At 39.7% G+C, this 12,045-nt stretch overlaps 1 protein-coding gene across 19 annotated transcripts in view; it reads right to left on the reverse strand.

Moving 5' to 3' along the window:
• The window catches only part of SVIL (supervillin), a 601,346-nt gene that overhangs the window by 268,847 nt on the left and 320,454 nt on the right, over positions 1-12,045 (reverse strand). For all 19 annotated transcript variants that reach the window (XM_069211285.1, XM_069211277.1, XM_069211284.1 and 16 more), the window contains one exon: positions 6,270-6,331. In XM_069211285.1, the coding sequence (XP_069067386.1) occupies positions 6,270-6,331 (62 nt within the window). The remainder of the gene's footprint in view (positions 1-6,269; positions 6,332-12,045) is intronic.

A 12,045-nucleotide genomic window follows, 5' to 3' on the forward strand; every position in this document is an offset into this window, starting at 1 on the left:
TGACCTCCATGGTTAAAGGATGTCATACAAATTCCCACAAAATGGTTTGTCAATTTCCTTACCTGCATTGTAATAGTTATCTGAATACATGGTGAACAGGAAATGTAAGGTACAGAAATGAGAAAACAGGGTGTAATATGAGGAGATATGGCGCTCACGGTACCATTATAATAGAGTAAATGCCGGGGAACCCCACAGGGGAAACACCCAACCCTCAGAGGTCAGAAACCTCAAACTTCAAACAGAATGCACAATGGGGTGACCCCCTAAGAAATACAAAGAACAAAAGGTTGTAATAATTCACACACAAATGGTTGCACAAATCAGTCCATGATGTAACCAGTATCTCCTAAAATTGATTAGTGCAGTAAAATTGATCAGTCCAAAGTTTATTGCAAATATGTTTTCATATTGAGTAATCAGCAATCCACAGAACTTTGCATTCCCGGTTTCAAGCCAATTTCCGGTTTCAAGCCAACACGTGTTTCGTCTTTGGGAGTAATTAACATCCCTACACGACTTCTTCAGGGCTAGAAATCACAAACAATACACATGAGTAATGACCAATATGCTCAATCGTCAAATTAACACCAATCATGTGTCAAAAAAAAGCCCAAAGGAAGGTAGAAATTATAGAATAAACCCCAAAAGTTGGTGAGATGAGATTGAATCGGATGAGGCAATCATCACGAAGAATCCACATACCAATGTCCACAATCTTTATACAAATAAATAAAAGATACTTATGTGCAACAGATACGTGACCAATCATTAAGCCCTTAGTTGAATCAACAAACATGCAACCCAAAGTGCTGAAACACCACCAAAAAAAGGAAACAATACACGTTCTAAATCACAACACCTTAAAAATCCAATATCATTCAAAACACTGAATAGTAGTGTCAGTGTAATCCAAGACCAATATATTGCAATGTGGGATTTCTCCAGATGGAAATTCAGAAATACTGTCAAAAAAAGTAGATATCACTGGAAAGTATGGTTACCACATGTTAACCCCCAAGCAACAGCAACTCATAATAATATATGTCCTCACAATATTAAGGGTAACCTAGTACAAACAAGTCCCACAACCAAATACATGTAAAAGCATTCATGCCTTTCATAGTAATTAATACTCCTAGCTATGTCACCAACAAAAATATACATTGGAGTATGGTAAGTTGAAAACACACATGGTTCCAAGCCTACATCCCCTATTTCAGTCAGTAATCACACTCACTGATTATTATCATGTATTAGCACCGTTACACGATCATCGGCGCCTCCGTATTCAGACGAGGACATATATTATTATGAGTTGCTGTTGCTTGGGGGTTAACATGTGGTAACCATACTTTCCAGTGATATCTACTTTTTTTGACAGTATTTCTGAATTTCCATCTGGAGAAATCCCACATTGCAATATATTGGTCTTGGATTACACTGACACTACTGTTCAGTGTTTTGAATGATATTGGATTTGTAAGGTATTGTGATTTAGAACGTGTATTGTTTCCTTTTTTTGGTGGTGTTTCAGCACTTTGGGTTGCATGTTTGTTGATTCAACTAAGGGCTTAATGATTGGTCACGTATCTGTTGCACATAAGTATCTTTTATTTATTTGTATAAAGATTGTGGACATTGGTATGTGGATTCTTCGTGATGATTGCCTCATCCGATTCAATCTCATCTCACCAACTTTTGGGGTTTATTCTATAATTTCTACCTTCCTTTGGGCTTTTTTTTGACACATGATTGGTGTTAATTTGACGATTGAGCATATTGGTCATTACTCATGTGTATTGTTTGTGATTTCTAGCCCTGAAGAAGTCGTGTAGGGATGTTAATTACTCCCAAAGACGAAACACGTGTTGGCTTGAAATCGGAAATTGGCTTGAAACCGGGAATGCAAAGTTCTGTGGATTGCGGATTACTCAATATGAAAACATTTTTGCAATAAACTTTGGACTGATCAATTTTACTGCACTAATCAATTTTAGGAGATACTGGTTACATCATGGACTGATTTGTGCAACCATTTGTGTGTGAATTATACAACCTTTTGTTCTTTGTATTTCTTAGGGGGTCACCCCATTGTGCATTCTGTAGGAAATGTAAGGTATGCTGCTGTCGTGGAGGCAGAAAAAGCAGAGAAAACGGAGCCTCAAAGGAAGCTCGGTGCAACTTCAGTCAAGGTCGAACCAGTGCTGCCTCGACGTCAGAGGACAACTGGGGCCTTTTCTTGCTGAGTTAACATAGGAGTCAATGCACCAGAAACTGGGATGGATAGTGGCACTGGAGATGAAAGAAGTCCCTTTTTGTGCTTGGAGGGTCCATCTGGCACCAAGGGCAAACCCACCAGTGGTAACCTAGGTTCTGAACCTCTTGGCTCAGTGGGGCCCGAAGGCACATAAAGGGAGTTGGCAAGATCCAGAGAGTTGGCGCATGGCTGCATGGAGGTCTTTGATCTGCTTTTGAGCAGCACACATCCCCAGGGACTCTGAAGTGAATCGTTGAACTTTTTCCCGGCACAACCAAAGCTGAATAACTTTGGGAGCAAGATTCATTAGTGCCACTTCCAAACTTTTTCTGGGTGTCCAAGTGATGGGAAGAGGCTAAATCATGCCTCGATTGCTTGTGCTTTTTCTTCAACTTACCCAAAGATTTGGATTGAGAGGATGACCTATGCCTCGAACGATTTCAGTTAATTCTGGATATCAAACAGGACTGGGACTGAACTTTTGACTTGGACGAGTCTTGTGGACCAGCCTTGCCAAGCTTGGAGGTGAAGCTTCATCTCAGCCTCGTATGGCCTTCAGGTTCACCGACAGGCACTGCAGGCTTTGGAGTGGAGGCTTGACCCTAGGCACCAAAGGCAAACTTGGTGAGGATCTGTCACTGATATTTTTTGCAAGTCCCCCAGTGCTCAAAACTGGTCGTTTTGGGAGGCAACATGTCCCTTTCACACTGTGAAACAATATTTTGATCGAGGTACGGGATCTCAGACGAGTGGTAGCTCCAAATCGACGTCTGGAAGGAGTAAAAAAAAAAAAAAAAAAAAAGATGGATCTGACATCATCAGGCAGGAGTGCCTTCTTCATAGGCCCTGCATGTCATTGCTAGAGCAGAAGAGCGCCTGAGCAGTGCACCATACCCACACAGGTACTGCTGAAAAATTTCCAGATCCAGTCTGAATATTCAAAAGGTGAGGCAGCTGCAGCTGGCAGTCTCTAAGACTAGTACTTAAAAAATCGGAAGCTGGTGCTTTGATTCACCCAGTGGTAAGGCAGATGGGCTTGAAGATGCAACAAGCCATTGCAGGGAGCCAATACAAAATCCCAAGCAAAGGAAATTCAGAACAAAATGTTAGAGATCTTTGAACAGTCTAGCAGCCAAATTCTAGGCGATCTCTATCTGTGGCAAATCACCCTTTGGGAAGCCCAGATACAGGGTGCTAGCACAATATAAAGAGGAACTAAAAGTCTACTTTGCATATGCTCTTAAAAATAAAAAATAAATAAAAAAAAAAAAAGCCCAACTTATTTTGTATGCTGCAAGGCCCAGAAAATAAACAGTTCAAATACCTATAAAGAGGCTACATTCTTCATATCACCAGAGTATGATAAGAGACGGAAGATGGTCCTGGAAAAAGAAGAGGACAACCGCCTGTGTGACAATATCTTAAAGACATTTTCTGGAACAATGTGCTTCACCAAAAGGGTAAAAGCATTTTCACACAGGAAACTGCACCAGTAAAAAGCAGTAGTGGCAGAAATATCACGTTTAGGATTCAAAGAGAAAGGTTTATACTGCACCTCATAGTAAACTTGGAGAGTACTTCTTTAAATAGAATCTGCAACAGAAACAGTGTGTAAAAAAGGAAATCTGGACGATAGGCTGTTTAGCTTATTCTGTTTTGTTAAAGATGTCCTAGTTGCTGGTTTTGGGTTTTCTCCTCAAATTAATCAACTATGTTGGACTACTTCTGATCGTAGATTAGGAACAAGCCCTCCATGGGAGTTTGGCCACCACCCGCCCCTTTGATAAAGCACACTTGTGTAAAATGGTCTTATTGTGAAATATCTTTTATAATAATAACTGGTCAGTGAAGAATCAAGCGTATGCCATAATATCGAAAGCTGTTCTTCCTCAAAGCAGATATATATATATATATATATACATATACACACACACACACACATACACATATATAAAATGTTCAAGTAACAAAATATTAATCCAGACATATGTTAAGGAGCGTGCTAGAACTAGTAAGTGGTAAGATGGACCAAAACAAACAATGACCCATTTTGAAATGCCCTATATATATTTTGCTTTGTGAATTGTAAAGGGACCCCAAACCTACTTTATAGTGTTATTGGTTTGAGCTGACTCCTTAAAATATGTAACTAAGCATTATTTGAGGCCCTTTCAATGTGCATCGATCTGCAAGCAAAGTAGAGGCAACACAAAGGGCTCCTAGAACGTGCCCACTGAGTGTAAGTAGATGGGCGGAGGTCTAGTGTGAACTGGTACATTATAGACACCTGACCATGGGACATTTCCAGAGACTTAGTCCCAGGCCTCTAACAGGTGTGATCATTCCAAGATGCTCTGCAGACTGTCACCAGACACTGGGATCCCTATGGTGCTCTGGAAGTGTTGGTTTGATGTACAAAATAAGTCCCAGTTTTCCGGTATTGATACAGAATCCTAGTCAAGTCTATCCAGGTATATTCTCTACAGTAGTCAGCTGCACCAAGCTGCTGCAAGACAACTGGATTGGGTGAGTCATCAATCTGCCAAAAGCTCTGTAATACTACAAGTAAAACTACAAATGAGCGCACTGTTTGGTAAACTGGGCAGATGAAACTCCAGGTGTATTAATAATCTAGTAGAGCATGATTTTTCAGCATTTTCGCACAAAAGTTATTCAGTTGATTAGAATTTTCAGGTCACACAAGAACGCTTGAAAATACAACAAAGTTCAACATAAATGGCTTTCTTGGAAAGAAGAGTTGCTCGTGGAAATGCCCACACACACTAGTAGCATCTGCCCCAATACCTCATTGGAATCACACAAAAACATCCCCATATCCAGAATATTTCGAGTCACACGATGGCTATGATTGGGTGGTAAACTACAGTAATTTAATATAGTCTAGTGATTACAAAACTATTCCAAAAATTTAGAGGGTAATGTTGTCCATAAAGGAAGTACATTACAGATGTTTAAAACACGTTTATGCTTTAACATTTAGACTCTACAGCATGACATGTGCACAATACTATATAACGACCCTCCGTTACCATAATGCCTATGCATTGTAAATTAGCCTTTTGTCCGTAAACGTCTTATAACTTTACAATCTAAAAAAACATTGCCAAGTCTAAGCAACTGATGCTGTGAGAAAACAATCTTGCAAATACACCTTGGTACCCTTTACAGTGAAAATCTTAAGGCATACCTCAATTTTAGTGGGAGAATAATGTCCCAGAAAGGGTTGGCAATAACTCGCCTAAAATATATTTTTTAAAGAATTTGCACCCGCAAGTAAACCTTACAAATTCAGTAACCTGGGTGGAGCTAGTAATCTTCACAAAAAAGGTTACAAAGCACACAAGTTTGCATTTGGTTTAGCAAACTACAAAATAATCTTAATTTCATTAAGACTAGATGGTGCAATTTTAGCGAATTAAACAAATAGATGCATTTGAACCATAACTTGCAAGATTTAAATGAATAATGATGCATACCCATTAAGTGAAAAAAATTTCTGCTTTACGCATTTTCTGCAAAAACTGATACTCTCTACTTAGGCGTCAGTATAAAATACATCAACTATTTCGAGGAAGCATAGTTACTAGCAAAATTACTTTTGGATGTGGCTAAAGAATATGTACACAACTGTAATTGGAGAACATGTAGGTGTGCGGGGTCCGTTAATCCAGCTCTACTGTACCAAGTTATTTGCTATAGTACAATGACATTGAATGTATTACAAGCTATTACAGTAATAGATGGACCTTCGTGTTTTTTCACGTTAACATGCATAAAAACACAATCATTATTCGGACTCAATTTATCCTGAGCAAATTAGTAAAAATATCAAGGACAGAAATATCCAAGCACATATTTTAAAAAGTGAGTCTCCTAAACAGACACAACTGCAGTGCAGAATTTGGTTAGAACATCGAGAAATCTGGAAACATCTAGTGGAACTAGGACCTCACATCCAGCTTTCAGTAACGAGGGAAAAATAATTTACCCTGAAAAGCAGCCTTTTTGCCGCAACACTCAGTTTTGCCCGGTCATCCACCTTCCCTTCATCTGCAAACAAGAAACAAAAATCAAAGGACGTATTTGAACTTAAGTTACAGATCGCATGCAATAAGTACTTTTTGAAGGGAAATTGTTTGTGCATAGACTCTGAATGAAAATTCAGAAACTGTTGGCAGTTAACAATTTCAGCTCTGAGGATTTTAGATTTCTGGTGCGGGAGTCTGGGTTTCAGGGTCCTCAGGTGGGGACACAGGCAGCCAACGGCAGGCACACGCAAGTGCATTAGAATAAAGTGAATCAAACTGTGCGGAAAACAGGATAAAGTTTGGCCAATAAGCTGTAGAGGAATTTATATTACTGTTGATCACCCTAGGCATAAAAAACCTTTACGGCTAAAGAAGCAAGAGCATGAAGTCTGATCCCCAGTTTCGTCTGTGTGAAGCTCATCTCTTCCTATTTTAACAATGGAGTATAAAGCTTTCATTAAACATGGAGGTGCAAGAATGACCTACTAAACACAAAGGCCATGCTCGAAAGAAAAAGCGGATCCTAATTAACTACCCAGCTTCACTAAGAGCTTCATAAGAAATCTCACTCCTGTTCAGGGGAATCATGATATTGTACATTAACCCCTTTGCTGGCAGGCCTTTTTTTGGCTATTTGGGGCAGTTCACGCTTAGGCCCTCATAACGTTTTGTCCACATAAGCTAGCTAAGCCAAATTTGCGTCCTTTTTTTCCAACATCCTAGGGATTCTAGAGGTACCCAGACCTTGTGGGTTCCCCTGAAGGAGGCCAAGAAATTAGCCAAAATACAGTGAACATTTCGTTTTTTTTTTTTTTAAATGGGAAAAAGGGGCTGCAGAAGAAGGCTTGTGTTTTTTCCCGGATGCCTTTGTTGGCATCAACAAAGAGTTTGCGGTGGTAAAATCACCAGCTTCCCAGCCTTCAGGAACAGGCACACTTGACTCAGAAAACCCAATTTTTCAACAGGAATTTGGCATTTTACTGGGACATACCCCATTTTTACGATTTTTTGTGCTTTCAGCCTCCTTCCAGTCAGTGACAGAAATGGGCGTGAAACCAATGCTGGATCCCAGAAACCTAAACATTTCTGAAAAGTAGACAACATTCTGAATTCAGCAAGGTGTAATTTGTGTCGATCCTACAAGGGTTTCCTACAGAAAATAGCAAGTGGATAAAAAAATATATTGAAATTGAGGTAAAAAAACAACAATTTTTCTCTACGTTTTACTAACTTTTTCCTGCAATGTCAGATTTTTTAAAGCAATATACCGTTACGTCTGCTGGACTCTTCTGGTTGCAGGGATAAATAGGGCTTGTAGGTTCATCAAGAACCCTAGGTACCCAGAGCCAATAAATGAGCTTCACCCTGCAGTGGGTTTTCATTCTATACCTGGTATACAGCAATTCATTTGCTGAAATATAAAGAGTGAAAAATAGCTACCAAGAAAACCTTTGTATTTCCAAAATGGGCACAAGATAAGGTGTTGAGGAGCAGTGGTTATTTGCACATCTCTGAATTCCAGGGTGCCCATACTAGCATGTGAAATACAGGGCATTTCTCAAATAGACGTCTTTTTTACACACTCTTATATGTGGAAGGAAAACATGTAGAGAAAGACAAGGGGCAATGACACTTGTTTTACTATTCTATGTTCCCCCAAGTCTCCCGATAAAAATGATACCTCACTTGTGTGGGTAGGCCTAGTGCCCGCGACAGGAAATGCCCCAAAACACAACGTGGACACATCCCATTTTTTGACAGAAAACAGAGGTGTTTTTTGCAAAGTGCCTACCTGTAGATTTTGGCCTCTAGCTCAGCCGGCACCTATGGAAACCTACCAAACCTGTGCATTTTTTAAAACTAGAGACCTAGGGTAATCCAAGATGGGGTGACTTGCGGGGCTCTGACCAGGTTCTGTTACCCAGAATCCTTTGCAAACCTCAATATGTGGCTAAAAAACACTTTTTCCTCACATTTCGGTGACAGAAAGTTCTGGAATCTGAGAGGAGCCACAAATTTCCTTCCACCCAGCGTTCCCCCAAGTCTCCCGATAAAAATGATGCCTCACTTGTGTGGGTAGGCCTAGCGCCCACAAAAGGAAATGCCCCAAAACACAACAGACATATCACATTTTTTCACAGAAAACAGAGTTTTTTTTGTTTTTTTTTTTTAACAGACTGCCTACCTGTGGATTTTGGCCTCTAGCTCAGCCAGCCCAAGGGAGGGCAGAAATGGCCTAAAATAAATATGCCCCCCCAACCGCCCCGGGGAGCGACCCTTGCCTACGGGGTCCCTCCCCCTGCGTGACATTGACGCAAAAAAAAAAAAATTATAATAATAAATCCCCGGTGCCTAGTTGTTTCTGCCCATCGGCCTAATTAAAATAGGCTGATCTGCCAAATGGCCTAAAATAAATTTGCCCCCCAGGGGAACAACCCTTGCCTAAGGGGTCGCTCCCCTTGCGTGAAATTCATGAAGAAAAAAAAACTCCCTGGTGTTTAGTGGTTTCTGTCCCCTTTGGGGGCAGATTGGCTTCATTAAAAAAGGGCAATCTGCCCCCAAAGGGGGCAGAAATGGCCTAAATGTAATTTGCCCCCTAGGGGAGCGACCCTAGGGGGCAAATTACATTTGAGCGACCCCTCTCTAAAAAGAAAAAGGTGTTAAACCAAGGAATGTGAAAGTTTACTTCACAGTTTTTCGCAATTACAATGATTTAGGTTTTGTTGTATTTATCTTGAATCTGTTTTCTTAATCGTATTTGCCCGTGGCAATGAATTAGGCTTGTAACCCCTTCGGAGTGCGAGTAACCAGGATGGAGTCATTGATGTATAGTAGAACAACAGAGAAGAAAATCCTCCATAGTAGGTGCATCTTTGTAGTTTTTCAGAATTGCAGCATAAATATCATGTACAGTGAGAACAGACAGGGTTTAAGTAGGCAGCCTTGGTTTACACCACTAGTCATAGCAAAATATTTGCTGAGGTCTCCTTTAGTGTTTTGCCTGACTTGCAAAGTGGTATCAGAGTACAGTAAATCTATTGGCATCAAATGTACAGGGTTTGGGCCAAGCTCAAGCAGGTTCTTCCATAACAGGTTTCTTGGTACCAAATCGAATAAACGTGTGAAGTCCATGAAAGCTACATAAAGTGGCATCTTCTTTTTAGTACTATGTTTGTGTGTTATGTGAAGTACAAAACAAACCTGATCAAAGGCAGACAATCCTTCCCAGAAGCCACAATCTATTCGATTTAAGACGTTTGCATTTGAGGTACAGTCTTTTATAGCCAAAAGTACCAACTTTGAAAGGACTTTACCGTCAATGTTGATTAAACTGATAGGTCTAGGATTTGGTTGCCGTTTGTCATTAAGCAGGGCATATTTATGATAAAGCAGTATTACTGAAGACTTAAATGTATTAGCTAGCACTCTGGCCGATGTTTGAAGACCTAGGAATGCATCATGTTAGGGCTGTGTGCTTTCTCCTTGCTTAGGTCTTTTATTGAAATCTTTAGGTTTTCTTCATTGAAGATAATTTCAAATAATTTCTTCCGAGCTGAGGTAGTCTTATAAAGCTTCCATGCTGTCATAACTAGGTGAGGGCTACCCACGTCTGTTCAAATGAAGACTTAGATAAAATGTTTTACCCAGCCATCTTGTTCGCTATTCAATTCCAAGACATTTCTCTGGTCACCTAACTTCTCCACCGATCCCCCAGAATTCGAAGCAGAGCAGCTTTTTGCAAGACAAGACAAATGGTCTTGAGTGCTTCTTCCCTGTGGGTTGTTCCTTCAGGAAACTGCATTCCTCAACAAACCATTCTATTTCAGTAGATATCTTCACAGTTCATTTGCTTTTCTTAAAGATTTGAGGATTAAGGGCTCAAGTGATTCTGGTACCAGTCTCAATTTCCTCCATGCTCAATTTCATGCAGAAGATTTGCAACAAAGTCCATGTTGCCTTTCTTTTTGCCATTCTTTGATTTTCAATTAAATCAATTGGATCCATCACATCTCTACATTCACTTCAGTTTCCAGGATGGTGCTAATTTCTCGAAATTCTGAGTTTGTTATTGATATTTATATTGAGCTTCAGAGATGGAGCATTGTGATCACATTCTACTTCGCACAGGACCTTACAATTTTCAAATCTAGACCAGTTCTCTTCCGTTAGTAAAACGTAATCAATTACAGTTATTGTTCCCCGGGTATTGTATAAGCGTGAAGTCACATCAAGTTTTCACATAGGTTTTCCCAGATTCTAGTTTTTAAACCTTTTTCAGTTCTGCAGGTAATCTATAGGCCCCTGCGATTTCAAGACTGTTGCCTGGCACATCTTGTGTGGTTAATATACCGCAGTATCGTCAGTGGAAGTACTTCCCAAACTTTAGAATGACTAGCATTCACGCACAACATTAATGGACATGAGGCAGGGGCAACTTTTTTGATGTAATAATAGCAAATTGTCCGAACACATGACAAACTTGACCACAGCCTTTGATATCAAGCTATGGCCAAAGTACTGGTTATAAGAGTGGCAGCTGGTGAAGTGCACTGGAGTCGGAACACTTTTCCAAGTGAGGCGTTGGTTCGGATACCAATGATTTTATAAACTTTAAGAAACACCATCTGCAGCAGAATACAGTGTAGGGCCTTATTCATTTTCATGTTGAAACTTTGCCCAGTGCAGTTCAGATGTTTATAGTTTAATTTTTTGGTGCAGATATTGTTGAATAGATTGAAACTGAAATGGTACACGCATTGTGAATCATGTTGGCACTTTATTAGGTTGAAGGTACTTGTGCAGTCAACAGCAAACGCATTTGTCTGCAATAACTTTGCTAATGAAATGAGGGTGGGAGCATGCAAGGAAATCCTGTTTATCTGTTTAATTCTCACTTTCATGAAATAGAAATACGGTTTCTTTTGTTAGCATGAAATTTCATCTTTGGGTGCATATATCGATTATGACAGATAATGAAATATGTACTTAGGAGTTATCTTTACAATTTGTTATTATGAAGGAGAGTTGCACATTATGATGGCAGAGGCAGCTGGGCACTAGGTACTTTACTCTTAAAACATGGAGAATGAAATTCTATATGGACCTATGAGTCATCTTTACACTGATACAATGAAGGGGCTTAGCACTTAAAAGTGCAAGTGCCTCTCCCATCATATTCCTAAAGGCACTGGGGCACTAGTACTTTACTCCTAAAACAATAAGGAGTGGTAAAGTAGGGACATAAGTGTAGATGTGGCTGAGAAAGGCAAGGTTGCACTTTGATGACAGAGGCAATTAAAAAATGGCTATTTGATCATAGGGAAGTCGAGTAAAAGTAAATTTATCAACCAGGGGTACAAATGCAATAGTTACTCAAGAAGATTATGAATATTTTGGCTGTCTACAAAGGTCTAATCTATGCACCTGAAAAATGAGAATGTACTCCATCTTCACAATAAGTAATCATGCTTACGAGATGAAAATGATTTGAAAGTTAAATTTAGGGGGTGTAAAAGTGCTAACCAGCAATCACAAAGCCTATTAGTTTGGAATATGTATTGAATTACCCTCCGCACTGTTTGAAAGTTATCATTTTGATATTCATTTGAGAATTGATATTAATGGATTTATCAAATGTCAGTTGAGCATCTGAAAGTACCAGGATATTATCAATATTTTGATCTGTCTGCCCTGGACCATAACCTCTTAGGAAACAAAAACTGTTCAAACTTTCAC

This window comes from Pleurodeles waltl, chromosome 10 (genome assembly GCF_031143425.1).
Source record: "Pleurodeles waltl isolate 20211129_DDA chromosome 10, aPleWal1.hap1.20221129, whole genome shotgun sequence".
NCBI lineage: Eukaryota > Metazoa > Chordata > Amphibia > Caudata > Salamandridae > Pleurodeles > Pleurodeles waltl.